Source organism: Pseudogymnoascus verrucosus, assembly GCF_001662655.1.
Source record: "Pseudogymnoascus verrucosus strain UAMH 10579 unplaced genomic scaffold scaffold_25, whole genome shotgun sequence".
Classification (NCBI taxonomy): domain Eukaryota; kingdom Fungi; phylum Ascomycota; class Leotiomycetes; order Thelebolales; family Thelebolaceae; genus Pseudogymnoascus; species Pseudogymnoascus verrucosus.
Window position 1 is genome coordinate 1 of NW_017263676.1, and position 24,987 is coordinate 24,987.

Sequence of the window (24,987 nt, forward strand, 5' to 3'; positions counted from 1 at the left end):
AGGGCAGATCAATTGATTACTTCTACTATTTGTGGTTTACGGTTAGGCCGGGCCAACCGTAAACCGGAAAAATCATGGTTGGACCGGCCAGTTCATGAACGGGCCGGCCAGTTCATGAACCAGAATAGTTCACGGTTGGGCCGGAACATATATCAACCCTGAATTTGTTCCTATAATTATAAATTCGACTGTGTCCCTCTATTTATACCTCATCTCCTTCTCAGTTCGGGCAGAGGCGAATCGCCCTGGGAGAGGGAGGATGTGGCATTACCCTACGAGCAAGACGGTCTCCAATAACCACATATAGGCTAGTAAAATCCATGACGCTATGTCACTTACAAGCTTCTTAAACCCCATCGAAGAGAGCGAAGAAGAGGATATAATTACTAATGAGAATACAATTCTATAGGAGGTAATATAGGAGCATTTGGGCCTACAATCAGCTGGAGCCGAAGCTGACGAAGAAGAAGAAGAATAGAACAGCCATTACTAACGCTACTAGAAGCCCGCTAAGCTCTTTAAGTTCTTATAGAATATATAGAAGGATCAAATACGCTTGGGAAATCATATTCTAGGGCCTTAGAGCGCCTTACTACTGATATTGAGGCTCTAGTAATATCATCAAGGCGGCAGAGTACTCTAGATAGTTGGTTTACATAGTCATTCAATTTTATCACGTGTTTCTAGTATACCGATATTTCAATTATAACGATATAAAAGTCTGGTCAAAATTACATCGTTATAACAGGGGTCCGACTGTAAGCGAATGCCAGCCTTGCTCAACGGCAAAAGGCCCCAACATCTTTAAATACTTTCTTCCAGTGTCTCATTTTATTCCATCACGTCTACTATTATTGTGTATCTCCGTTTTTTTTTATAAACATGGTCGAAGCAGTTGCGCTCGTTGGCCTTACTGGCTCAATCCTCCAATTTGTTGACTTCAGCTCTAAAGTTATTAGACGGCTACGGGATTTCCAGTCTTCGCTCAAAGAAAAACAAAATATATTCAGCAACTTACTAGTCATACTACCTTTTATGAGAGACGCACTGGATGGCTTATGTAACCCGGATGTGACAAAATATTTGAGTGAACAAACTGAGGTTGTTCTTCACATGATCAGAGGATGCGTTGCTCAGGTTGAATTGCTTGAAGGGTTTATGAGGAGAACAATTCCAAAAGAAGATGAGACTTCATTCAACTAAAGATGGAAAGCACTCTGTAGCCTTGCTCGCGAAGAGGATGTCAAGCAAGCCGCTAGGCGTCTTCGTCAGTTCTCGAATTTCCTGATCTTGCATCAATCTATTCATACTTCGCACCTTAGCACTCAAGTGCTTAGTCGACTTACAGCTCTAGAAGAAATCGCCAAGACGGCAACTGAAACTTTTAATCAGTCGACTGGGAGCCGAAGAAAAGACGACACAGAATGTGTCTGAAAGCAATAAGGGAGATAGTATCCACTCCCTCATACAGCCTCAGCGACAAGTTAAAAGGCCAACTACTTATTCAGATCAATCAGGCACACTATTCTTAAACGACAGATGTGGTTGTTCTTGCCACAAACTGTTGTCAAAGTCTGCCCGTTTCTGGTCTTGGAAACTGACCTCACTTGCTAATCTTCTTTCCGCCTGCGACAGGCCATCTTGTGCGAACAAGACTATCCGTACGTCGGTTTACATCAGCCTCTCTCATTTCAACATTCGTCAAGCCATTCATCTTGGGTTGGGCTTTGCATGGGGCGAGAGTGGATGTTCATTGTCGTTTGTGCTTCGCCCTTCTCGAACTGTCAAATACACATCTCCCGGATTTGTGCTACTATGGAAATGCGAAACAATGCAACTTCGGTGGCCAGAGGCCCAAACGATGCTAGCAAAGCTCTTCAACGAAAAAGAAGCCTCACCGGAGGACGTTGACCCATCGGGGAAGACATGGCTAGAGGTAAGTTTACCATATTTGTTTTTAAGTCGAGAGCTAAATTTTAATGTATTTTAGAAGTTATTGCAATATCCATGGAAGTTCGGCTCTAAAGAAGCACAATTTGGGCTCTTCAAATTGCTGGTGGAGTCTGGCGCAAAGCTGGATACCGATATGTCGTAAGTTTAGAAGAAATTATGCTGTTTTACACTTCGTTGACTCTTGACATGTAATTTCTAGACTGCTATGTCTCTGTGCTCACTGGATTGGAGAAGCTCCACACTTGAGTACAGTGGAAGAATTACTAGACCATGGATATGATGTTTCGTTAGTAAACTCTCAGTCGTTATTGAGTTGGCCAGAGCCTTCCAACCCTTGCTGGATAAGTGAAGAAATGACCCCTGATCCCTTCTTCATTGGACTTATCGGAAAATGTGTGAAAAACGACCCTAGTGAGTATGTCTGCGTCGTCACAAAAACAATTGCTAATGAATCTTCTCATGCACAGGTTTCGGCGACACAACCCCTCTCATGGAAGCTGCCTTAATAGGATCTGAACAAGAACTCCGTCAACACTTCTCGAAGTCTCATGATCTCAAAATAAATTTCTTGGGCCAATCTGTGCTTCACCTTGCCATATTGCGTCCTAAAGTTTTGCGGTGGCCCATCTCGATCTACGAGACTGTAGATATGCCAGACAAGAATGGGACGACTCCGTTGATGTATGCAGCCGCATATGACAAAGCCGAATCAGCACTCCTATTGCTAGATCAAGGAGCTGATCCCAGAGTAACTGATCGGCTTCGGCAACGTAACTTCTTGGATTATGCGCTTACTCGAGACAACTGGAGCTTCATTACCGTAGTAGTTAATCATCTCAAACAACGCTACGAAGCCCACTCTTATCAAGGTATGCTTAACTACATCATGCAAGCATATGTTTTATCTCGCGAGAATCGGTGGGGGGAGAAGCATTTTCAAGAACTGCTTTCCATGGGAGCTGATTCCAATATGATATTTTATGACGAAAGCACGCTTCTCCACCAAACACAGGATGTTAATGAAGTAGAAGCGCTTTTCCGAGCTGGATTTGTAAGGATTAATCACCAGGACAGGAGTGGCATCACACCGCTTATGAAAGTGGTTAGGTTGAAAAATGCCGCTTTAGTCGAAGCATGTTTAGGCAAGGGCGCTTCCATTAATGAGAGAGACCACAGGGGATGGACAGCACTACATCATATTGCTCAGGAACTACAAAAGTCAAGGAGCACCTCCTATGACCCCGATTCTGCGGATTGGTATTTGCTACTACATTCAGAGCTTCTCGATACAGTAAGACTACTTCTTCGACATGGAGCAGACCCTGCAGCAAGAGATCACTGTGTATGCGCTTGTTCACTCTCAGGATGTACACCTTCGACTGTCCTACTAGGAAAGGGAGATTTTCCATGTCTTTTTCCGAATGGGGATATGTGGTCGTTAGAATGGCTTCAGATATTATCAGAGCTTGGATCTGAGGATACTGGAGAGCAAAGGATGCTTGATTTGGTTAGAGTTAAGCAGTTCGAGAAGCGTGAATTGACTCATGTCTGCTGCCAGAGAGGCTTTTATTCGCAACTCGACGAGGACGACTTTCATGAAATTATAGACGAGGAAAACGAGGGCATACAGGAAGTTGACGAAATGATGCAATGTTACTTAGAATGCGGTAGAGGCAATGTCCAGGAGAGATGGATTGAGCAGCTTTCATTGATGTCAAACCCGCAAGGAATACATTCACTGGACAGAGTCGTAGCTAACGGGCAGCGTAAGTTAAGACAGCCTCCTATCAAACCCTATTGGGACTTACATTCTAAGTGAACTAACACTTCATGGTGTATTAAAGGGTCTAGCAGTTAAAGATCCTATACGTGTCAATTCGTTCTCTAGATACAATATTAACACTGTCCGAGACAGATTCGAGGAGCACTTTGGCCCTCTATCTTCCTTTCCGCTACGAGAGCAAATTAATATGAAGGACTATTGCATCTGGCTCGAATACTACTACAACAATCAGGCAAAATTCAGCACATCGTATTCTGTTAATCATAAAACAGCCTGTCCTTCTTTGCTCTGTAGATCTTTAGTAACTAATAATGCATTTGCGATACGATTGCGTTCCGGCATAAGGTGGCGGATCAAAGGAAACTTGCTAGCTGGTTTTGGTAAAGTTTCATCATCCTCTCCTTCTTGTTGCAATTGCCGTTGAGCCTCTTCATCGAAACTACCAGAGAACCACTTCTCTCTATGTGACGCGCGAGCTGATTAGAGTAGATTACTTTTTTCAGTGTATAGTTTATGTCGCTCTTTGAACTAGGCTAAGCCTTTGTTAGGATTTAGAGGTATCTTTGCCGTCGCCTCCTTAATGCGCTTATTTAGCTCTTGAACTTCAGGCTGTTAATGAAACTCATCTTTCTCTTTGCATGTAAGGTCTCTAGGGGCGTTCTAGTCACGTCGATGACCTACGCTACATAACACCTTAATGTGTTTAGTAGATCTAACTTTGTTAGAGAACAAAGCAAATATATTCTCTTTAACAAGCCCTAACCTATAGTATTCCTTATATACAGCATCGCTTTTCTAACCTATAACTTGTTTGCGTATCTAAGGATCTTAACACAATTAGAAGATATTAAGTATAATATAGATTAAACTCACCTTTAATCTTATTTACAACCCTAGCGCAGATTGCATAGATCTTCACATTGTCCCTATAGCTAGCACGTTTTGTAAGAGAGACGATTTAATCTTAGAGAGATACGAATGTTAGTGCCCTATTTTCGTGTACGCTATTTGAAGATACCATTCAAAGGACAGGACAGTTAAGGGCTTCGTCTTTCCATTTTAAAGTCCACGAATCTCTTCCTCTTAGCACGCGAGCCTTCAAAAGCTTTTCTAAAGTCTCAAAGTGTTTAAAAGCATTGTTAGCTATTACTATAGTAAAAAAAGACATTACTCTATTATCTTATAGATTGTCTGTTAACTCTATAACGATCTTAAGGCTATGTCTAGTAAGCATTGCCTATAGTGTTCTGCAAAGTTACATACTTATCATTCTTATCATTACGTTTTCCTTTTAATAATCGCTAAACTACTATAAGCTTAAAAGTAAAACTGCTATTAGCCTCTCGTAACAAGTGAACATAGCAATCCTAATTAGTTAGCAAATTATCGCACTTTTTAGACTTAACATACCTTATAAGCAATTACTTCATTTATTCCCCTATAAGAGCTTAACTCTATATAGGCACTACCTCTAGCGCTACTATTAGCAAAGAAAAGCAAAGTAAACGATATCTAGAGCCTATAGCGCTTATATAGATAGTTATAATCATTAGAACACTATAGATATGTTATTAGCATTATTAGGTCTATGTTAGTAACTAAGTATTTGTTATGTTTCTTTATACTTAGACTAAGGTTGTCTTTTAAAGATCTTTTAATATACTAGATATATGTTAATTAACATTTAATAAAAGGGGATTATAGATTATATACTAGCTACATTACTAACAATGTCCTTAGTAAGCTTAGATTTTATAGCTTAAGTATAATAGCTAACATATTAGTACTATATATTAACAATACTATAGACTATTAGAAGTTCCTTAATTTAACTATATTATAATAAAGCATAGTATTTAACAAAGTCTTTATATAGAGTGCTGTTATGTTATAGTAATGACTCTATCTCTATATCCTTTATAGCTAGAAAACTAATATATCTATTAGTAGCACTATACATAGTGTTAAGTCTTATGTACTTTTAAAATACCTCTCCTATGTCTATGTGCCTAACTTTAGTAGCGCTAGAGAGATATTTTTGTTCAACTTAACCTATTATATTCTTTTCCTTAAATGTTTTCTACTTAAAGTAGCCTTATAACTATGCTAGAGCAGCTTATTCTTCTTTAGAGAGAGTTTTTCACCCTATAGTTCTAGGGTCCTTAAAAGTAAATAAAGAATGTTGTAGATGGTAGAATTCAAAATCTAAACATAGCAGGAGCGTTTCTTTTATACCATTTTTAAGCTCACCCTCGCTTACCTTGCTTACCCTCGCTCACCCTACTCACCTTCGCTCACCTAGGTACCGGATTATCTATAGCCATCTAAAGTCGCAGTGCATCGCGTTCATCGCGTCTCAATACATGACCCACTTCGTGCGTGTCGACGTGGCTGCTATTAGGAAGCTAAGGGGGATAACCGGATTATCGTAAGGCATCAAAAACTTAAGGGCGGCGACGCTCACCCGCTAGTCCAAATGGCACCGTCCTGAGTATTAATCCACTGAAAGCTTGAGATCGGTGGATTAGTAGTTGGGTGGGTGACCACCAGCGAATACCCACTGTTGTATGTTTTTTTTGCCTCATTTTTTTTTGTTGCTTGTGTGGACTCTACTGTGGATAGTTGTCACGATCGTGGTAATAGGTATATCGCGGAATCGAGGCCCCTTATGGCATGAAGGGTGAGCAGGGGGTGAGTTGGATGAAAGCGAGGCAGAGGAACATTTTCATATCAACACCGAAGTTTGGCCATCGTAGCATACATACCATAAGGATGAGAGCTTCATCCAACTCATGCGGCCCTGAGGGGACATCTCCTCAAATCTCTCATCTCGATGTAATGTTTCCACGCAATAGAATCAATGAATTCCCGCACATCTTGTGTAGAGGCATTACTGAATTGTTGATTTTGAGGTCCGCCTGATTCATGCGTTTGGCGTCCGCAATCATCACACTCCTTCAGTCCAGATTTCCAGCCACAGCACCCGCTCCGGTGTTACTTCCCGACATGTTTGCGTTATTCACTGAGATCTGGCTAACTTCCTCAAGACTGTCACTTCTCACACTGGACTCTTCCGAAGGACTTCGGTCTCGGTATGTTGTGAACGCTCCTCTTTCTCGGCTTCTTTCCCACTCAGGTTCCCGAGCGCCTTCACCTTCCATACAAGTCGATCCACCTCACAGCTCTAAATCGCCGTTCACTGACTGTAGGGTTTTTATGTGGTTACTGCTCACGAGCCTCTTATAACAAAAGGCCACCGTCCCTCAAGAGGAATCGTTAACCAAAAGTCGGCTAGACAAAACGTTTGACGTGTTGTACCGCAGTCGTAATGAGGTCGCGGGCGATTTTCAAAAACACAGTCATTCGCAAAGAAACTGATCGACGCCGTAAGTGGTGGCTTCTCTATGCGGTAGGTACGGTGGTTCTTGCTGTCGCTATGGTGTTCTCACCCCCGCTCTTCTCGTGATACGCCTTCTTGCCACCATCACCTGCCCACAATTCAAATTCTCGTCACCGCCACCCTCCCTATCGACACATTCATATCCCTACCCCTTCCCATCTCGGCGCCTGCCTGACCCCCGTTCCCGCGTGTTGGGCAGACTTGTCATGCTGCCGGAGGATATTCATCATGACTCTCTCTTGGTAATTCTTTGTGGGATTGAAGGATGTTTGAGGAGGAGCAGCGGGGTTTTATATTTCGAGACGGTCAGTGAGAGGGGTGAGCAGGAGCAGGAATTTAGACGGACTACTCTTTTATCCCGTGTCGAGGAGAAATCGGGAACAGGGGGGGGGGCTATATGATGGACTCTAGAATCTGGGAATACAGCTTGTTTCATTCACCGGCTACCGAAAAACCTTTTTTTGACGTTGTGATTGTGGCCGAGAATATACCTTTTTATGTGTTGAGTGGTTTACTCAACCTCTTCGGCTTCTCGATATGGTAGACACGGTGGTTCTTGTTGTCGCGATGGTGCTGTCACCTTCCCTTCTTCTTCTCGTGACACGGGTTCTTGTTGTCGTGATGACCTTCTCACCTCTCCTTTCTCACCAGATAGATTCTCAACCAGTAACCCCATAACCACCACACTTCCCACACCCACCGTTCACGAGTTTCGATTGTCAACATGTTACGCGCATTGGTTCCAGCAGCTTGTTTGTCCTAGAGAATTTTGTTTCATGCTGGATAGGCAATAGGAACGGCCGGAGCGAACACTAAATACCTAGAGCTGTTCTCGGCTTTGGCTTACTGCTGCTGGAATGAAATGGCGATTTTCACTCTGAGGAAGGCGTTTTATACTTATTCCCTGTCCGCAGTGAAGAGCTCAGCTCAGCTGGTGAGCTTGGGGTCCGGGTTTTACTTTTTTTGTTCTTGGGGAAAGTGGGAAGAGCGAAGAGGGGAGAAGGGGGGATAAGGGGGGATAAGATGGGTGAAGGGGGGATAAGGGGGGATAAGATGGGTGATAGAGGATATATATATATATTTTTCATTCACTGCTCACCTTGGATATTTTGCTTCATTGACTAGTTCTATTGGCAGAAAATGCCTCTCGCGCATGCAAAGCGCATGCAAAGCGCATGCAAAGCGCATGCAAAGCGCCGTATCCGCATAGCTAAAGCCGTAATACAGTGCATCTAAAACCGTCGAACGTAGATAAACAAACTGATTGCGAAGACTGTCATATAGAGGCATATCAGTTCGTCGACCTTCGTTGGCTTCTTAGAAGCTTAACTTACTAACCTTAAACATGTTGAGTTATTTCATCAGATCTTTGAATAATGGTACAGGTAGTAGGGAAGCATAATTGTCGTATTCAAAGGATGAGGAGACATATCTGCATACCTCGCGATACGTATTCTTAGGAGCTTGCGTGTCACTAGGTCATTGGGTGAGAGTGTAGAGTTGTAGTTACACGGCATTGCTGTCACGCTGAGGTCCAATTACTGGAAAACCAGACACGAAATAACTAGAGCTTCGACTCAATGATCCCCATCATCCTTTCTCCTGAACAACTGAATTAATACGGACCTGAGAACTTTGACACTATGAGCTTCTGTTGTATTCTTTGTGATCGGTCCTTCAATATCAAAAACGCGCTACAACAGCACCTGCGGGATTCGCCAGCGCATGCCCTGTCCTTTAACTGCGATGACTGCGATCGATCTTTCAGTAGCGAGGAGGCACTGCAGCAGCACCTGCGGGATTCACCAGCGCATGCCCCGTCCTTCAACTGCGATGACTGCGATCGATCTTTCAGTAGCGAGGAGGCACTGCAGCAGCACCTACGGGATTCACCAGCGCATGCCCCGTCCTTCGATTGCGATGACTGCGATCGATCTTTTAATAGCGAAGAGGCGCTGCAACAACACCTGCAAGATTCGCCAGCGCATGCTCCGTCCTTTGACTGCAATGACTGCGATCGATCTTTTAATAGCGAAGAGGCGCTGCAACAACACCTGCGGGATTCGCCAGCGCATGCCCCGTCCTTCGACTGTGAAACCTGCGATCGTCACTACGGCAGTGAGGAAGCTCTACAGCAGCATCTGCGGGACTCTCACGTTAACCAACAGGATACGGAGACTCCTTTAGATGCCTTTTTCCGCTCTTTCCCAATGTTTGATTATGACCCTTCTCTCTCCCCCGCTACTTCTTATGCCAAGTTGCAGAGACACGAAGGATGGCACCGCGGGAATGCCGCGTCGGAAGATGCGTGGGACAGATACCAAGGTGCGCTGCAGAACGAACTACACATGTGGTATGGTGCAGAGAGCGATTTGACTGCGTGGCATGCGCTTTGTCGCGCGATCGGTGTCAAGCCGCTTCCAAAAACGAGCGAGCAATGCGAGCAGGTACGTACCGCATAACGAAAGTTGGTGGATTTATGATGACACGAATAAAGGCTGTGCGAAAGACACAGGTCAACATCGTTGATTTGATCGAATGGGGACGAAGTGGTAGTAAGGGAAGAGTTCGGACCTTTCGTGATGTAGAAGAGCTGCGAGCCTACACTAAGGAGACAGGCAAGATATTTCACAATATGTTCGCCAAAGAAAGCAGCAATGTTGTCTTGAGACACCTGCTTCGACATATCTTTCGAGTGAGCTTGTGAAACAGAAACAAGGTCATCATAAGGTCGGACAGTAGAGTTACATCTGTAAATGCTGTTATCTGATCCAGATCTACGTGATACAGCAACGGAGATTCTTGCTAATCTAGATCAATTGGAGCTTCAAGTTAACTCTCCTGATATCCGTTTAAGTCCGTGGAGAGTATAGGGTTATTTTAGTTGATCTTATTGGAAACTTTCCAGAGTATGTGGTCTATCCTATGTGAAGGGTTAGGAGGGGTGAAGATTTGCTGCCCGTAAAAATAATATATAATAAATTTGCCTTACGGGCCATTTTCAAGCTCATACGTGTTGGATGGATACAGTGTGCCCTTCTTGAGAATAACAAGCGGATGGTGATAAAGTCCCGATTGAGTTGGAACACTCCAAGCCTGAACCGGTTGTTTCTGCGCTAGTTCCCAAAAAAGGTCCATGCTGTAAAGCTCCTCAGATCGCACAGCATAGAACCAGGTCAATAACGTATACAAACTGACCTTTAATCGGCCTTCATAATGCTCCGCCCCAGCTGCTGAATCTGCTGATGGAGGTGGAGGAGGAGGTGTGGTTGAAGGGACGAACTTCGCGTCATACGCCCATATCCACGGTGTACGAGTGTTAATGCACGCATTCACAACCTCGGGAGTGACGAGTAGGAAAGTATTAGTCAGAATACGTGGATTTGGGTCAACCTCTCCTGCCACTCGGTCTTGGAAAATGCTAGAATATTGTCAGTCAAGGAAATTTGAGGAAAGAGTAGGAAATAGGCAGACCTGCGTAAAATTTCAGGGCTACTCTCAGACACAAGCCCGTCTGAGAAAGTAAACTCTTTCGTTGGGATGATGGCTGTGCCGCCCTTCAACAGCCTGAGGCCCTCATCCACGCGACTGTCCATAACCGTAAGAAACCTTTCCCAAGAGTCATTGTTGCTGTCACCAATTGTTGCACTATCCCTGAAGACAACAAACCCCCAGCGTCTAGTCTGATTGCTCCATGACACGGATGGGTCGATAAGTTTCCGTACCCATTTGCAAGGCTGCTTCATGTCCTCAGCGTAACTCTCCAATCTCGCCTTGGTTTCTTTTGCTCTGGCAGCTGAAAAGTCGTTTGCCCGACATCTAACAGCTAACGATACAGCGTCATCCCGAGGAGTTACAAGTGCACGACGAGCTTTCAAGTGAGCCGTCCGATCCTCGTGACACCAGTGAATTTTGCTGTTTGCTGTCGACTCCCATGGATCCCAAATGTGGTACCCATTTCTCATTAAACGGCATTCTTCAGATGTCATCGACTCGGGACTTGTGAGGGCTTTGTTCTCCAATTCTTCCGGTGTTAATCCACTGACTTCGAGGGCGTGGGCAATTTGTGTAGTGAGGTCCGCTTGTCGAAGTACAATGAGTCTTTCGGCGTCTGTCACCTCACCTGGAGTTTGTACAGCCTTGGCCCATAACTCCCTCTCTAGAGGAGTAGGATAAACGTCCTTCGGGAGGTCCATGCTTGATGTTTTCCAAGAGTGGTGATTTGGATGCGATTTACAGTCGATGTGACCTCACCCCGCGGCTAACCCTCGCTTCACCCCTAAGGCGGCAAGGGGCTCACCGGCTAGGCCGGGATGTCACCAACCGAAGTAAAAAGCAAGTGGTTGCTTGAGATCGGTGGATTAGTAGTTGGGTGGGTGACCACCAGCGAATACCCACTGTTGTATGTTTTTGTTTTGTTATTTTTTGTGGTTGCCTTTTTTTGCACCAGGCTTGAAAGCGGTAAGGAGACCCTGGGGGGGGGGAAGGAGCTCAGAAGACACATCATCCGTGTGAACCACTTGATTTTCTGAGTCCTTGAATTCCTTTTAAGGCAGGTGTATGGCTGATGTATTGACCATACCGGGTTTCTAGAGAGGAGAACTGATATATTGTTCTTAGGCTGTCTTCTTTTGCTCCATGATTAAAGCAGTTTCCCCCAGCATAGCCTTATTTATATTTATGCTCATCAGTGAGGAGCTACTTTGGCGGCGCATGTGCTGGATGTCACTATAACAGCGAGACAAAACGGTGTACGTTTTGGAAACTAATCGACTTGACCGGTGACTCTGACGTGGTCGTGTACGTGATAGATGTGAATAGAGGGTTCTGTCGTGGTGGTGTTCTCACCTACCATTCTTCTCGTGATACGGGTTCTACTTCTCACCACATACCTTCTCACCACCACCCCCCTCCTGTCACCTCCAATACACCATCCCCAGAAGCATTCAAGAGTCGCTAGGGGGAAGTTCGAAAGACACCTCTTGTGTGCGTGTGGCCCGTTTTACGTCAGTTCCATAAAAAAAAACCTTTCAGCTCCATATATCGCCGTTGGTTTGACGAAACTTTCCTCTCAGGAGCTCTTTTTATACTTCGCCACTGCAGGAAGGAGTTCATCTCAGATTAGCTGGTGAGCCTGGGATCCCGAGTTTTGCTTCCTTTATCTTGTGTCTTGGGGAAATGGGAAAGAGGAAGGGGATATATGATATACGATAGACGTGCTATATATAGTCTAGTTAAGCCATTCCCAACCTATCCGCCTTGAAACTCGTTTATGACAGTGTTCAGCCGTTATAAAGCAATCCCAATTCCGACTGTACAATGTCTTGTGGGTTCTTACTGTTGCGATGGTGCACTCAGCTCCCCTTCTTCTCAGGATACGGGTTCTTCCTGTTGCGCACTATTCTCACCTCTACTTCTCACCACAAACCTTCTCACCACCGCCACGCCCCCGTCACCTCCAACCCCCCACCCTCAAAGAACCCAGGAGCCGCCGCTCGAGACCAGCTTAGCATGCACCTCGTGTATGTGTCACCTATCAACCATTTTCCGTCATTTGACCACTTGAAAGTGCAGCTCATCCAATTTTTGGATATCAGCACCACCAGCGTCTTCAAACCCGAATAAAACCCCACGAGGGGCCCTATATTATCCCAGCCCCAGGGGAGACCTGTCGAAATGTTTATACTTCTTTATTTTGTCCTGCAACCGAGGATGTTTTCGTTCCAGAAGCTCGTTTTATACCCCGTCCTCGTCCCTGGAAGAGGGAGCTTATCTCAGCTCAGCTCAGTTTAGATGGTGAGTCTGGAATCCTGTTTTACTGTACGGCGATGGTGTTGTTGTTGTTGTTGTTGTCTCACTTCAAATAGGGATGGGATGGATGGGGGAGACACGGGTCACGGTGGTGGTTTGGGGTGAGACACATAGGTTGGACGCGTATATACTGCATGCCAGATAGGGGGGTATATACCGTACATATCGTATTAGATGTCAAAAGGGGGATTGATTGCTTTTTGATCCGCCTCCTGTCGCGAGTGACACCATACCATACCCCTACCATACACCCTTTCACGTGACCACCACCGTTGACTGGTTCGGGTGATCGACATGTCCTGGTTCGCGCCGCTGTGACTGACTGGTTGACATGTTTGATAGTTCGGATGGCGATATATTGTGGTTCTTTTGAAGAAATATTTTCTTCCTGCATGGTTGGGTGGATTAGGGAGGCAAGGACTGACTGGTTCTGACATGCGTAGGGGGGGAACTTGGCAGGTTGTGGTGTGTGTGTACGCAGTGAACTGTGGTTCGTGTGAGGCGAATATTGGTATAAGGTGGAACAGTCTTGGTGTAGGGCTGACTGGGTATAGGATGGATGACTGGTTGAAGGCTGACTGGTTGGGTAGTGTGTATGGTATTGTGCTGTGGTTATTGGGTAGAAAATTTGAAGAAGTTGATGTAAAATTCTTCTTCGTGGCGGCGTGGCGGCTTGGTATGTGCTGTTCGCCTCCTGTGCGGTGAGTTGTCGCGTCGTCGCTGCCAGCTATGCTGCCAACTCTGCTGTCAACTCTGCTGTCAACTCTGATTCATCCCTAATATCCCATCCCATCCCTCATCTCCACTACCAGACATACTCACCACCATCCAAAAACCACATGTCATAAAAAACAACACCACCTCCTGAGCTTCAGACACACACACATCCCTCAGACACCCAATTGTCCAGACCACCAGATCGTCCCGATCGGCTGCCGAGCAACAAACACCTTCACCTTCACCAGTAGTGCATTTCCCAAAGCGTGCGCTCCTGTGCACCTCTGCTCTCTCCTCAGCACATCTCCGATTAAGTTTGTGTGCAGCGCGGCAGATGAGAACTGTATCTGGACAAAGGGAGTGGAACCGTGAAAATGACGCGAAAGCTTGGTTGGTGCTGATCCCAATCACCACCATTTAAGAGGCGAGAGTAGACAACAAAGCGCATGCAAACTATCCCGTAGTGTCACCAGAGTAAAGTGCTCAAAGTGCGCAAAGTGCGCATATACCAAGACTAACCAAGGCTAACCCAAGGCTAACCCAAGCCTATAAACCACTTCTGTAAAGGTCACTTATGCCAAACTGGCGTATTACCTCACATGGGACTCACCTCACATCCCGTACCGCCTGCTCATTTCCATCAATGCAACCCTCCCATCAGCCAATCAGCGCGTCGCAGGACCTGAAATACGCCCTGATGGCTGCTGTGTTCCTGCCTGTGGGTTCGCCTCAAATCTCGCTAACGCGTAGTAACTCCCTTATTCGGGTCTAGCTTCCCGTTCGCTTGCTTTCCCCCTTCGCACCTTTAGCATCTTTAGCACGCGCTCACTACAGATGTGGACAGCACGGGGTACGGGGAGCGTTAGCGCCACCCCCCCTGATGGTAACTGTTTGGCCAGACCCCGTGTCTTGTGCGTTGATCGCACGCCCGGCACGCGTTTACTGGTAATTAACACCAATTTACACCAATTTACTCCGGCTTTTTCTCATTTTACGATCCACACCCCCCTCCCCCCCCAAACAACTCTACCTCTCACTACCTCTCCCATAAACACCAGTCCATTCCATAGTAAACAAGTAATCTCTTACTCCGTACACCCCCCTTTCCTCTTCCCTCCCTCAACCAGACACACGTTCCTTTTCTGTTCCCCCCCCTGGTTTCCTCAATCTGCGGTCCCCACTCTTCTTCCTAACCGGTCACTTTACGGTCACTTTACACACTACTACTCTACTTGCCGCCCTCATTTCGTTCTTGTCCTCTCCACACCTTCTACCAACTTCCTCACTTCACCGTTCTATTTCCACCCAACTGAGAGTCAAGACTCTCAATCACACTCCTTTGGAAGGTCGCTGTCGGTGAATACACTCTTTGATCAGGAAATTCACTTTACCTTCAACCTTTCGTCGTCGTCAACTTCACCTTTGAAACCCGGGATCAACAACAGCACACAGCTGTCTGTTATCAATCCGATCAACCCAATGTGAGTAGACCCTCTCCCCTCTCCTTCAACAGATTGAATATGATTCAATTCCACGCATCAATCGCGCTGGATTGTTTTCCAACGCGCAAACATTCTCAATTGCGAACAAAGCGCCTCCATACAACTAGAAACTGACAACTCCTCCTTCGCGTCCAGACCAAAGAACTACACGAACCCTTCACAATGAAGCTCATCACCATCGCCCTCGTCGGCGCCTCTGCCGTGGCCGCGGCTTCCCACCGCCACGTGCATCGCCATGCTCCCCACGTCCGCGGCTCCGCAGTCGCCAAGCGCGCCGACGCAACCGTCGTTGAGGACGCCGTCGTGACCAAGTACGAGATGAACGGCAAGGAGCTCAACGCCGCCAAGGTCGAGCAGGGTGTCAAGGACGGAATCTACATCCTCCTCGACGACACCACCTCTGCTGCCCCTGTTCCCACCAAGGCTGCCGTCGCCGCCGGTGAGTTCTTGGAGCAGAAGAAGCCCACCACCCCAGCGGCTCCATCGACCACCAGCGTTGCGCCACCACCTCCGCCACCAACCACGAGCGCCGCCCCCGTCGTGCCGACCCCGGCTCCTTCTTCGGGAGGTGGTTCCGGTGCCACCGGCCTTGACGCCGACTTCCCCAGCGGAACCATCGACTGCGACCAGTTCCCCTCCGCCTACGGCCCCGTCGCTGCCGAGTGGCTCAACCTCGGCGGCTGGACCGGTCTCCAGATGACCCCCAGCTTCAGCCCTGGTGATGCCGCGATCCACCTGATCAACACCGGTATCGGTGGCGACAACTGCATCAAGAACTCCTTCTGCTCGTACGCCTGCCCACCCGGATACCAGAAGTCCCAGTGGCCCTCTTCCCAGGGCGCAACCGGCCAGTCCATCGGCGGTCTCTACTGTAACGCCCAGGGCAAGCTCGAGCTCACCAACCCCACTCTGTCCAAGACTCTCTGCATCAAGGGAACTGGCGAGGTTAAGGTTAAGAACACCATCGGCCGCAACGTCCCCATCTGCCGTACCGACTACCCCGGTACCGAGTCTGAGACCGTCGCTCTCGACACCCAGCCCGGCCAGGAGTACGAGCTCACCTGCCCCGACGCCAACAAGTACTACAGATGGGGCAACGCCGCCACCTCGGCCCAGTACTACATCAACCCCGCTGGATCCCCTCTCAAGGATGCGTGCCGCTGGAACGAGGCCGGCTCGAACATGGGTAACTGGGCTCCCGTTAACTTGGGTGTCGGAAAGGGACCTACTGGCGAGACGTACATCTCGATCTTCCAGAACAAGCCTACCAACCCTGATGGAAAGCTCAACTTCAACTTGGAGATTGTGGGTGATGTTAGCGGAAAGTGCGCGTACATTGATGGCCAGTTCTATAACAATGGTGTTGCTGACCCAAGTGGTTGCACTGTAAGTCTTGATTCCCCCCCTCACCATCTTCATATCACTCCAAGAAAACCGGTTTTCTAACACAACCACCAGGTTCTCGTCACCGGCACCGCCACCTACAAGATCTACTAGATTTACTCTCTCTAGTTTCTTGTACCAATAATTCCACCATTCGCGCTACCAGTTCGATTTTCCAATAACAGCCCAGCCCCAGCCCAAGTCTTCTTATTTGTTGAGACAATTGCTGAACACAAACACGTACATAATAAGATGTCCCTGCACACAAACAACACAAACTAGTTCATAGCAGTTACATGAAATGATGATTCTTTCTAAAACACTACTACACAATTCGATTCTAATTTAATGCTTTCTTCGTTTTTGTTTTTTGCTTATTTGCTGTTTACTCTCTTTGCGTGTTTTTGCAGTGTTTTTCTTGCTTGGACTGGTGATGGTGTGATGTAGATCGTCAACCTGATACTGTTTGAAGCTTGAAAAACGAGTGATGTTCGGTGGTGTGGTGAGGGTGAGTGAGGGGTGGGATGGCTGTGGTGAGCAAGGTGATTGTATGTGTATGCAAACGTGCTACTGAAATGTGATGGAGTTATATGGTTACTGTGACCGACTGATCCTACAATCCTGCCCTCCCCTCCCCTCTCATTTCCACCCCTCTTTCCCCCACCATAACCGCCCCAACAGCCATCCCTAAGTGTGCACCACATACACATCTTTCGAACCAGACGCTATTCCGACTCGAGAAAGAAGGAAGGAGCAACCAGAACCACATTAACTAGGAAAGGGAAGGAACGACCCCCTCAACTGAGGAAAGAACGAGGGGCTTTCAGAGGGAAGGAACGACCTTGTAAAAAAAAGGGGGGGGGAGGAAGGAACGACGTATTAACTGACTGAGGAAGGAACGAACGACCTGAGTAAAAAAGGAAGGAAGGAACGACCCGATTATAGAATAGACGGAAAGGTCGAGAGCTGTGGTACGTATACCGTTAACTACTAATGTAACTTCGACTATTCTACTGACTGCCTATAGGTATAGCCTCCGGAGAAGGAACATATACACTGCTTCGCGCGGCGTCTTCTCGGGAGTATGTAGTGTGGAGATTGGATTGCTACTCGTCGAGGTTGTTGTCTGGCGGTTGGATGCGGTTAGGGGTGTATATATAGTTAGAGAAGACGGGGGAGGCGGTGGTGTGGAAAGTACGATGGCTGGTGCCGATCCATGCCACCTCGCTGGTTAGTAAAGGAGGTTATTGAGTCCTCTGGTAACACCCCTGCAGATGTGCCAGCAATGGCCATTTACTCTGCCTGGATCAAAGATGCCCTTGAGTCTGGAGAGATCATCGTTAGAGCCCACTCGACACATACTGTGCTGGAAAAGGAGGTGGGAGCGGCAAGTCGGTCAACCCAAAACAGATCAGCATTTCAGGGGGGGGTTACGATTTGGGTTTGGAGGGTGGTTGGGGGGGGAGGGGGGAGGGGGGATTGTCGAGGGTGGTGCTGTTGATGTCGTTGCTCCTGTTGCTGTTGCTCATTCCTGATGCCGTCGTTCGTCCTGCTGCTGTCACTACTACCCCCATCTCTCGAATTTCCATCGCTCCCATTCCTATCTCTGCTGCGCTATCACCCCTTCCACTACCAACCCCCATGTCAAAAGTGGGCGCCTAGTAGATCAAATATCGGATGAGTAGTCCAATCCGATACGCGTCCAAGTCTGTCTTTTTATAGCCCCTGCACAGGTTTTTTTTACCATCCAGCGGATCGATTCTGTGTGAATGAGAAGTTTATCTCGCGCTGAGTCGAATAAGAACCCCTCCCCCCGGTCATTCATGTTCCTTCCTCGGCCCTCTCGCCTTTTTTCCATATCTCAGAGACGGTGCTATACCGGCGAGCTCATTCTCCTATTAGCTTTACTAGCCGCACAGATCATAGGTGGAGACTACATAACGCGGGAACCATTATAACGGCACACAGTTCAAGAGCGACCAACAGGAGATTACTCTCAAGTCGAAGATCGCAGAACTAGAGAGATCTAGGTGACTCAACTTGTAGCCGTGATGCCACAACCTCGAGACACAAAATCCTAGACGGCCGCCGGTTTAGCCAACCTATTGTATGCAGTATGGGGTTATATATACTCTACGTTGCGAACAACTGTCACATACGACCATAGACTCAAGAGAATTGGGCATCCCGTCCGCTCTGCCATACACAAGCTTGAGATCGGTGGATTAGTAGTTGGGTGGGTGACCACCAGCGAATACCCACTGTTGTATGTTTTTGCCTTTTTTTTTTGCCATTTTTAGCTATGGAATTACGAGGGCGTAGTTTGTTTGGGTTGAGAGGGAGGTTGATATAAAAACGTATACTGTCCTGTCCGATCCCACTTCGCGTGGGGGGGCTACGATTCATGTTTGGACGGCGGGTGGTGGTGGCGCGGGATTGTTGATATTGGTGCTGTTGCTGCCGTTGCTCCTGCTGCTGTCGTCACCCCTGTTGCTGTCGCCCACCCTTGTTGCCGTCACCCCCTATTGCTGTCACCCCTTTCACCCATGCCCGCCCTCCCCATATCACCACCATCCTAGCGCAATCACAACCTACCTATCAACACACCCCCCCCAGCCGCAACTCACACACGCCATAAGAGAGGCATTGATCTCCTTTGATGCATGGTCAAGAAGCAATATCTCTGGCAGCAGCAGGCCAACTATATATGTGTATCTCGACTACGGATTTCTGACCCAGTGGTGGTGCAGACGTGCTTTAACACCAAGACGACACCGCGGTGACTGGTGTCTGCACAGCGACTTCGAGACGAGATACGGGTATGTTGGCATGCTGGTAGAATAGTTTTTGCGGGGACTTGTCGTCTTTTACTTCCTGGAGGGGGGGGGGAGGGGGAGGGAGGGGGACTTCATTATAAACCCACGATACTTCCTGTTTTCTGGTGTCTACCGTATCACGTCCTGTCCTCAAAATGTATTTGCGTGGAGAAACTTCGCCGCCTAGTCGGTATATGGATGACATGTATACACCGTAAAGAGCCTCAGAAAGTCCTAGCTTGCTGGACAAAGACAACTAAAGAATGATTTCGCTCAAGAGTACACCCATCTCTGAATATCAACCTGTCTTAAAAGCACGATTCGAGAGTGAGGAAAAACTCGCCTGCCTCTTCTCCAACGAGCTATAGCTACACGAGAGACTTGCTACAACCACACACCAGATCCTCAAACTGCACACGACAAGATCACGGTTGTGGCAAAGCGAGTCTCGGATGAGTTCAAGCTTGCTACCAAGAAGGAGAGGGAGCGCATTCGCAGAAAGCGGGTTGCCGAAGACGAATGGATGGTTATGATCTTGTTGCTATTGCTCCTGTTGCTGTCGCTCCTGTTCTTGTCACCCCTTTTCTTGTGACCCCTTTTCCTGTCACCCCTTTTCTGTCACCCCTTTTCTTGTCACCCCTTTTCCTATCACCCCCTGTTCCTATCAAGCCTTTTCCTAGTACCCCCCGAGATAGTCTCGCTGCATAATAGAGTACATATCGGACGTGTAACCAATCCGATAATTTGTTGTTGAGCTGCGGAAGTTCGCATCCTGGTGTCTTTCGCAGTATGATGACTCGTATAATACACCTGGATGCACAAGAAAGAAGCTTATCTAGTGCTGAGTTGAATACGAAACCCCCCCCCCCCCTTCCCCCAACTCTGCCACCATCTTATTCCATGCATCCCACAAGCAGAAACGCATGTGGGGAGATAATGGAGAAGTATGTATTCTGCCCCGGTCTTGCCCACACTGCTCACATAGAGGATTAGATATACCAGGAGGCCATATTTTGTGAATCTGTAATGTGTGACTGGAATATCACCGGTAATAGCATATGTATGCCTTGCTCCCTCTCATATTGTCTGAATATCTATCGCGAGATCCCACATACCCACTTTTACGATATATGGAACAAACTGTCTGCAATGTTGCCCTGGAAGGAGAGACAAGAGTGTGACGAGGGTATGAATAAATGTTTCTTCGGCCATGATACCGAAAGAGCACAAACAATATGCAGCGCCCAAACAGCATCGTGAACCAATATGCACTATGGGCAAAAGAGAGGATGAAGCTAATGAAGATAAATATGATACCGAGGCAGTTACAGATCTGGAATTAATAAACAAAATATTCGAGCGACAAATGAAGAACCTGTGTGGCGAACATAAAGCACTTTAAAATTACTATGCTACCATGTCCATTGCGGGTATGTCTGCGATATTATAACAATATATGGTGTGGGGAGCGCTGGTAAGAGGGGTGATGGTGGCGAGGGGGGTATCGACAGCAAAAAGTGGTATTGACAGCAAGGAGTATCGACAGCAACAAGAGCGCCAGCAACAAGAACATCATCCACGATCCCGAACCCTCCTCCTGTCGAGCCACTCTCTGCCTCTTGATCTCGTTCATTTGCTCTTGGACAATTGCCAATAAAGCATCAATCTGTTCTGCCTGGTGATTGAACAGATCTGTTGTGACCGCCATACGGATGTCTTCTTTGTACGCCAGAATCTTATATGCCATGCCACTAGGGATTTTATCACATTGGTATTCTTTGCACGCTGACTCTTGGATATTCTCTGCCTCTATTCGTGGAGTTGGTGAGGAGGTTATGCCTCCCCATAGTAACAATAAGTCGGCACGACACAACTGGCTTCTCCCTACCAAAGCCAAGTTTTGATTTATTGATATATCAGTATGCGACTACCAGGTGGCATCAATCTGTTCGTGCGGTTCATGTAAATACAGTAAGTATATTGTATCCTAGAAACATGCATCTCATCAGATCACGTCGGAAGATTCATCACACACCCTCTCATCCACCCATAACACGACAGAACCAAGCGCATCAAAACATGTCACGTCAAAACAACCACACATTCCCTCACAAACACATTAGTTTTAACTGATTTGATTCTTCTTGATCTCCCCTCAACCCCTCCGAGCATCAAGCCCATCACCGGGCCCTACTAGCAGCCGGACCCTTCGGCGGCTCCCTAACCAACATCCTCACCTTCCCATCCCCAATCTCATGCCCCTGCGCCAGCAAATCCTCCGGTTTCTGTTGCACCTTCGGCGTTTCCTTCTCCACATTCCCATTTCCATTTCCATTCGCATTGGCATTCTCCTTCCCCGCCGCCGCCTCCACCCCACCAACACCAGCAACACCAGCAACACCCTCCCTCCTCTCAAAGCTCCTCGCATCAATCCCCAAAATCCCCCCAACATTATTCCGATCCCCCGGCACCGAAAACTCTCTATACGCATACCTCCACTCGCCCAGAAACCCCCTGATAGCCTTCCCAACCTTATCCTTCCCATTCTTGCTATGGTGCCCCGTGCCCGTGATCGCATACACGGGCCTCGCGCTCGCGGCATGCTCAACGAGCACCTTCTCCAGGTAATCGACCGCTTCTTCGGGGTGCAGGCCGTGCAGGTCGACGTAGACTTCTGCGGTGGAGGAGGAAGAGGTGGAGGTGGCGGAGGGCTTGTTGCGGGATTCGTAGAGCTCGCGGGCTGCTTCGCGGTGCGCTTTGCGCATGAGGTCGTTTTCGGATTGGCCGCGCAGGCTGAGGGCTTTGGCGGCGCGGGCGTCGTTGCGGTTCCATGCTTGTGCGGCACTATGGGGGGTGTTAGTAAAACTGATTTCATTTTCCTCACAGGGGGGATGGGGCGGCTTACCTCTGCAAAAACTTATTCCTCAAGCCACCGTGCTTAATAGCATCCGACCTGGCCTTGAGGTACGCCTTATTCGCCTTCTCGCCCGTCTCGAGCCACGGCACATGCTGCGGACTCGGGATCGCCTGGGCCGCGGCGCTGTTCTCGCCATTGCGCATGCTGGAGGAGCTGCCGTTGCGGCCGAGCTTCTTGATTTCCTGGCGCAGGGCGCCCGGGCCGGGCGAGGGTGACATCTTGACGACTTCGGCGAGGGAGCTGGGGACGGGTGGCTCTTTGGCGTGGTTGCTTCGCTTGCCGTGGTGCTTTTTGCCTCCGCGTGTGGAGACTGCGCCAAGGGAGGGGAAGGCTTCGTTATCGTCTAATGCTGGTGCTGCGGGGGTGTCTCTGGCGCGGCTTGTTGGTCGAGATCTGTTGTTGTTTGAGCCGTCGCTTGCGTAGCCTTGGAGGGCCTTGAAACCAGTGGGGGGCGTGAAGCCCATATTTGGGTAGTTAAAAGCTGCTGTTTGATAAGAATTTCCCCACTGATCTGGCGTTGGGGGTTGAAGCGATGGGAAGCTATTAGGGTCCTGAAATTGTATATTTGGCTGCGCATTTTGCAGCGGTGGCGTGCAGCTGCCGTCTAGGGCAAGGCGGTTCATGAAATGGGATGGGTCATGAGAAAATATGCATGTTTCGCCGGCGAGACAGTTGCCCATCACCCAGTACCTTCAGGAGTGTCAGTATTAAAACCAGGATATTTTCAAGGGCTAACTTACTTGCAGATATGGTTACTCAGGTCGTGGCTAAACCGGCAGTCCGCGCGGAGACACGACCCAGTCGAGAGAAAGAACCTACAAACGACACCGTTTCGCTGCTGGCCTGCAGGAGTGACCGGTCTCGCGAGGTCTGGTGTCATAGACTTGCCAATCAATATGGCTTTGATTTCATTCGCCTGGTTCTGTTGGTTGACGCCATCGGTAGGCTGTCCTTCCATAAGCGCGGCGATTGCTGCGCTGAGATCGTAGCCATGCATCGCTAACGCTACTTTGAGCTCCTCGTCCGACTTGGTTGGGCCAAGAACTGAGCGAAGCATATCCATAGGGCTCATATCTGTCTGCTGTGGAGGCTGTACAAACTCGGCCGCAGCAGCATTGAGTCCGCTATGGCCACCGTTTGCATTCGCGGATGCAGCAGCAGCAACAGCATCGTCGTTGACAATCCAATCGACATTATCGCTTCCAAGGTCACCATATATATCTTGTGTGGGGCCCGTATCTGTCGGGAACTCGTATGCATTGAGGCTAGGACTATGAGGTATCACAGGGCTGGAAAAGTTCAGCCTTGGAGATGGGCGCGGTGAGGTGAAGGGCGAGTTGATGCTCGATGTTTTGTTTCGGTACGACGAAGGCACGAAACCCGGGGGCACCAGCGGGCTGACCCCAAGACGGGGCGAGGAGTTCGCGGAGGGTCCATTTGGCCGGGGTATTTGCCATGAGGCGGGTGATGCCCGTCTCAGGACGGTATGGCGCATTAAAGGAGGGGAGGAAGTATTTGTTGAGCTCTCGCGGTGGCGCCAGAGGATATCTAGGATCGCATTTTCAAGGGTGCTGCCAGTGAGGCTCGTCTCTTTCTTTAGAAGCTCCTCGAGCTTATCTGTCTTGTCTTCGTCTTCGATAGTTGAGTCCCGGAGGATGGGTAGGCAGAGTTCGTAGGTCTCTTCGGACACCATGGTGCCGGGTCGGTCTTCAAGCTGGAAATTAAAACGAGGTGGAGGCGGTGAGTATTAATAGGGCCGTCAACGGCCTCTGAGTGAGAGGCAAGCTGTGAGAAGCGGTGGTGCCAACCAAGGTAGGAGGTTCACGATGCCCGGGTGGGTAGCTGCGTAGAGTCTGATGTTGGAAGTGACGACGATCGTTACCCGGAGAAGGAACCAAGTACAATAGGCTCTGTGACGCGACGGCTGCAGCAGTGACACTATAATGAAGATGTCAGATGCCAGATATCTCGTCACATTGTCGACATGGACTGTTGGTAGGCGATATAGATAGGTCGATAGACGGTCTGCGGGACGGCCGAGGGGGGTAGCGCGAACGATGCTGGGGCTGGGATGAGCTGAGCTGAGCTGCGGACTAGTTCGTTGGGGTGTTTCGGGGATTAGATCGAACCTCCGGCAGTGAGGTTGAGGGAGGGCGACAAGCAGGCGCAAAAGCACGAACGAGAAGACCTTGGGGTAAAGAAGAGGTGAGGTTGGTGGGTGGGGGTTGTTGTTTATCGGTGGGATAGAAGGTGAGGCGTAGGGGAAGTGGGACAAAGAGAGCCTTGCGGATCGATATTGGATTGGGGGGTGAGGAGGAGGGGAGGGGGGTTTGGGGATGGGGGTGATCTCAGATGTTGATGGGACTCAGCTCACCACAGTTTAGTAGTAAGTTTAGTAGTAGAGTGGAGTGGCAGTACATCTTTGTAGCGCTATTTTAGCCGCAGACACCAGGTACTCTCTCACCATCTGTACCTGCACGTTTTGGCACCACCCACCACCCCATAAACCCCACGTATGTGTTTACTGTGGTGATGCGATGGACAGAGGGGACAAAGGGGATGAAGAGGACAATTAGAACAAAGGAGTATAGTTTCAACATAGGCATTATTAGTTTATGAGAAGGCAGTGGTCTAGGGAAAGGCCTGGAATATGCGATACTTGTCCTTTACGGCGCGATTCCAGTACTACTGTTGACTCTACTCTA

The 24,987-nt window shown here is 48.3% G+C and overlaps 5 protein-coding genes across 5 annotated transcripts; 3 read left to right on the forward strand and 2 right to left on the reverse strand.

Moving 5' to 3' along the window:
* Positions 1 to 1,831: 1,831 nt before the first annotated feature.
* On the forward strand, positions 1,832 to 2,095 carry VE01_06813 (uncharacterized protein; the record flags this gene model as incomplete). Its single annotated transcript, XM_018276252.1, has 2 exons — positions 1,832 to 1,936; positions 1,991 to 2,095. The coding sequence occupies 2 exons, from the start codon at positions 1,832 to 1,834 to the stop codon at positions 2,093 to 2,095; spliced, it is 210 nt and encodes a 69-aa protein (XP_018129829.1).
* Positions 2,096 to 8,723: 6,628 nt separating this feature from the next.
* VE01_06814 (uncharacterized protein) lies at positions 8,724 to 10,097 on the forward strand. The gene is made up of 2 exons (XM_018276253.2): positions 8,724 to 9,583; positions 9,634 to 10,097. Exons 1-2 carry the CDS (start codon positions 8,780 to 8,782, stop codon positions 9,841 to 9,843), a joined length of 1,014 nt encoding a protein of 337 aa, XP_018129825.1. The 5' UTR covers positions 8,724 to 8,779; the 3' UTR covers positions 9,844 to 10,097.
* A 24-nt stretch (positions 10,098 to 10,121) lies between these two features.
* VE01_06815 (uncharacterized protein) lies at positions 10,122 to 11,463 on the reverse strand. The gene is made up of 2 exons (XM_018276254.2): positions 10,611 to 11,463; positions 10,122 to 10,557 (listed from the first exon to the last, which is right to left on the reverse strand). Exons 1-2 carry the CDS (start codon positions 11,330 to 11,332, stop codon positions 10,125 to 10,127), a joined length of 1,155 nt encoding a protein of 384 aa, XP_018129826.1. The 5' UTR covers positions 11,333 to 11,463; the 3' UTR covers positions 10,122 to 10,124.
* A 3,465-nt stretch (positions 11,464 to 14,928) lies between these two features.
* VE01_06816 (uncharacterized protein) lies at positions 14,929 to 17,047 on the forward strand. The gene is made up of 3 exons (XM_018276255.2): positions 14,929 to 15,145; positions 15,302 to 16,552; positions 16,625 to 17,047. The coding sequence occupies exons 2-3, from the start codon at positions 15,329 to 15,331 to the stop codon at positions 16,661 to 16,663; spliced, it is 1,263 nt and encodes a 420-aa protein (XP_018129827.1). The 5' UTR covers positions 14,929 to 15,145; positions 15,302 to 15,328; the 3' UTR covers positions 16,664 to 17,047.
* A 4,109-nt stretch (positions 17,048 to 21,156) lies between these two features.
* On the reverse strand, positions 21,157 to 24,621 carry VE01_06817 (uncharacterized protein). Its single transcript, XM_018276256.2, has 3 exons — positions 23,023 to 24,621; positions 22,271 to 22,972; positions 21,157 to 22,209 (listed from the first exon to the last, which is right to left on the reverse strand). Exons 1-3 carry the CDS (start codon positions 23,973 to 23,975, stop codon positions 21,546 to 21,548), a joined length of 2,319 nt encoding a protein of 772 aa, XP_018129828.1. The 5' UTR covers positions 23,976 to 24,621; the 3' UTR covers positions 21,157 to 21,545.
* Positions 24,622 to 24,987: the final 366 nt, after the last annotated feature.

What these genes read in the sequence shown, in the direction of transcription:
- VE01_06814 (XM_018276253.2), top strand. Translation starts at nt 8,780, where the DNA reads ATGAGCTTCTGTTGTATTCTTTGTGATCGGTCCTTCAATATCAAAAAC. An exon ending in CGAGCGAGCAATGCGAGCAG is followed by an intron (nt 9,584 to 9,633) that starts GTACGTACCGCA and finishes ACACGAATAAAG; the next exon opens with GCTGTGCGAAAGACACAGGT.
- VE01_06815 (XM_018276254.2), bottom strand. Translation starts at nt 11,332, where the DNA reads ATGGACCTCCCGAAGGACGTTTATCCTACTCCTCTAGAGAGGGAGTTA. An exon ending in AGCCCTGAAATTTTACGCAG is followed by an intron (nt 10,558 to 10,610) that starts GTCTGCCTATTT and finishes ACAATATTCTAG; the next exon opens with CATTTTCCAAGACCGAGTGG.
- VE01_06816 (XM_018276255.2), top strand. Translation starts at nt 15,329, where the DNA reads ATGAAGCTCATCACCATCGCCCTCGTCGGCGCCTCTGCCGTGGCCGCG. An exon ending in CTGACCCAAGTGGTTGCACT is followed by an intron (nt 16,553 to 16,624) that starts GTAAGTCTTGAT and finishes CACAACCACCAG; the next exon opens with GTTCTCGTCACCGGCACCGC.
- VE01_06817 (XM_018276256.2), bottom strand. Translation starts at nt 23,975, where the DNA reads ATGGTGTCCGAAGAGACCTACGAACTCTGCCTACCCATCCTCCGGGAC. An exon ending in CTGAGTAACCATATCTGCAA is followed by an intron (nt 22,973 to 23,022) that starts GTAAGTTAGCCC and finishes ACACTCCTGAAG; the next exon opens with GTACTGGGTGATGGGCAACT. An exon ending in AGGAATAAGTTTTTGCAGAG is followed by an intron (nt 22,210 to 22,270) that starts GTAAGCCGCCCC and finishes CACCCCCCATAG; the next exon opens with TGCCGCACAAGCATGGAACC.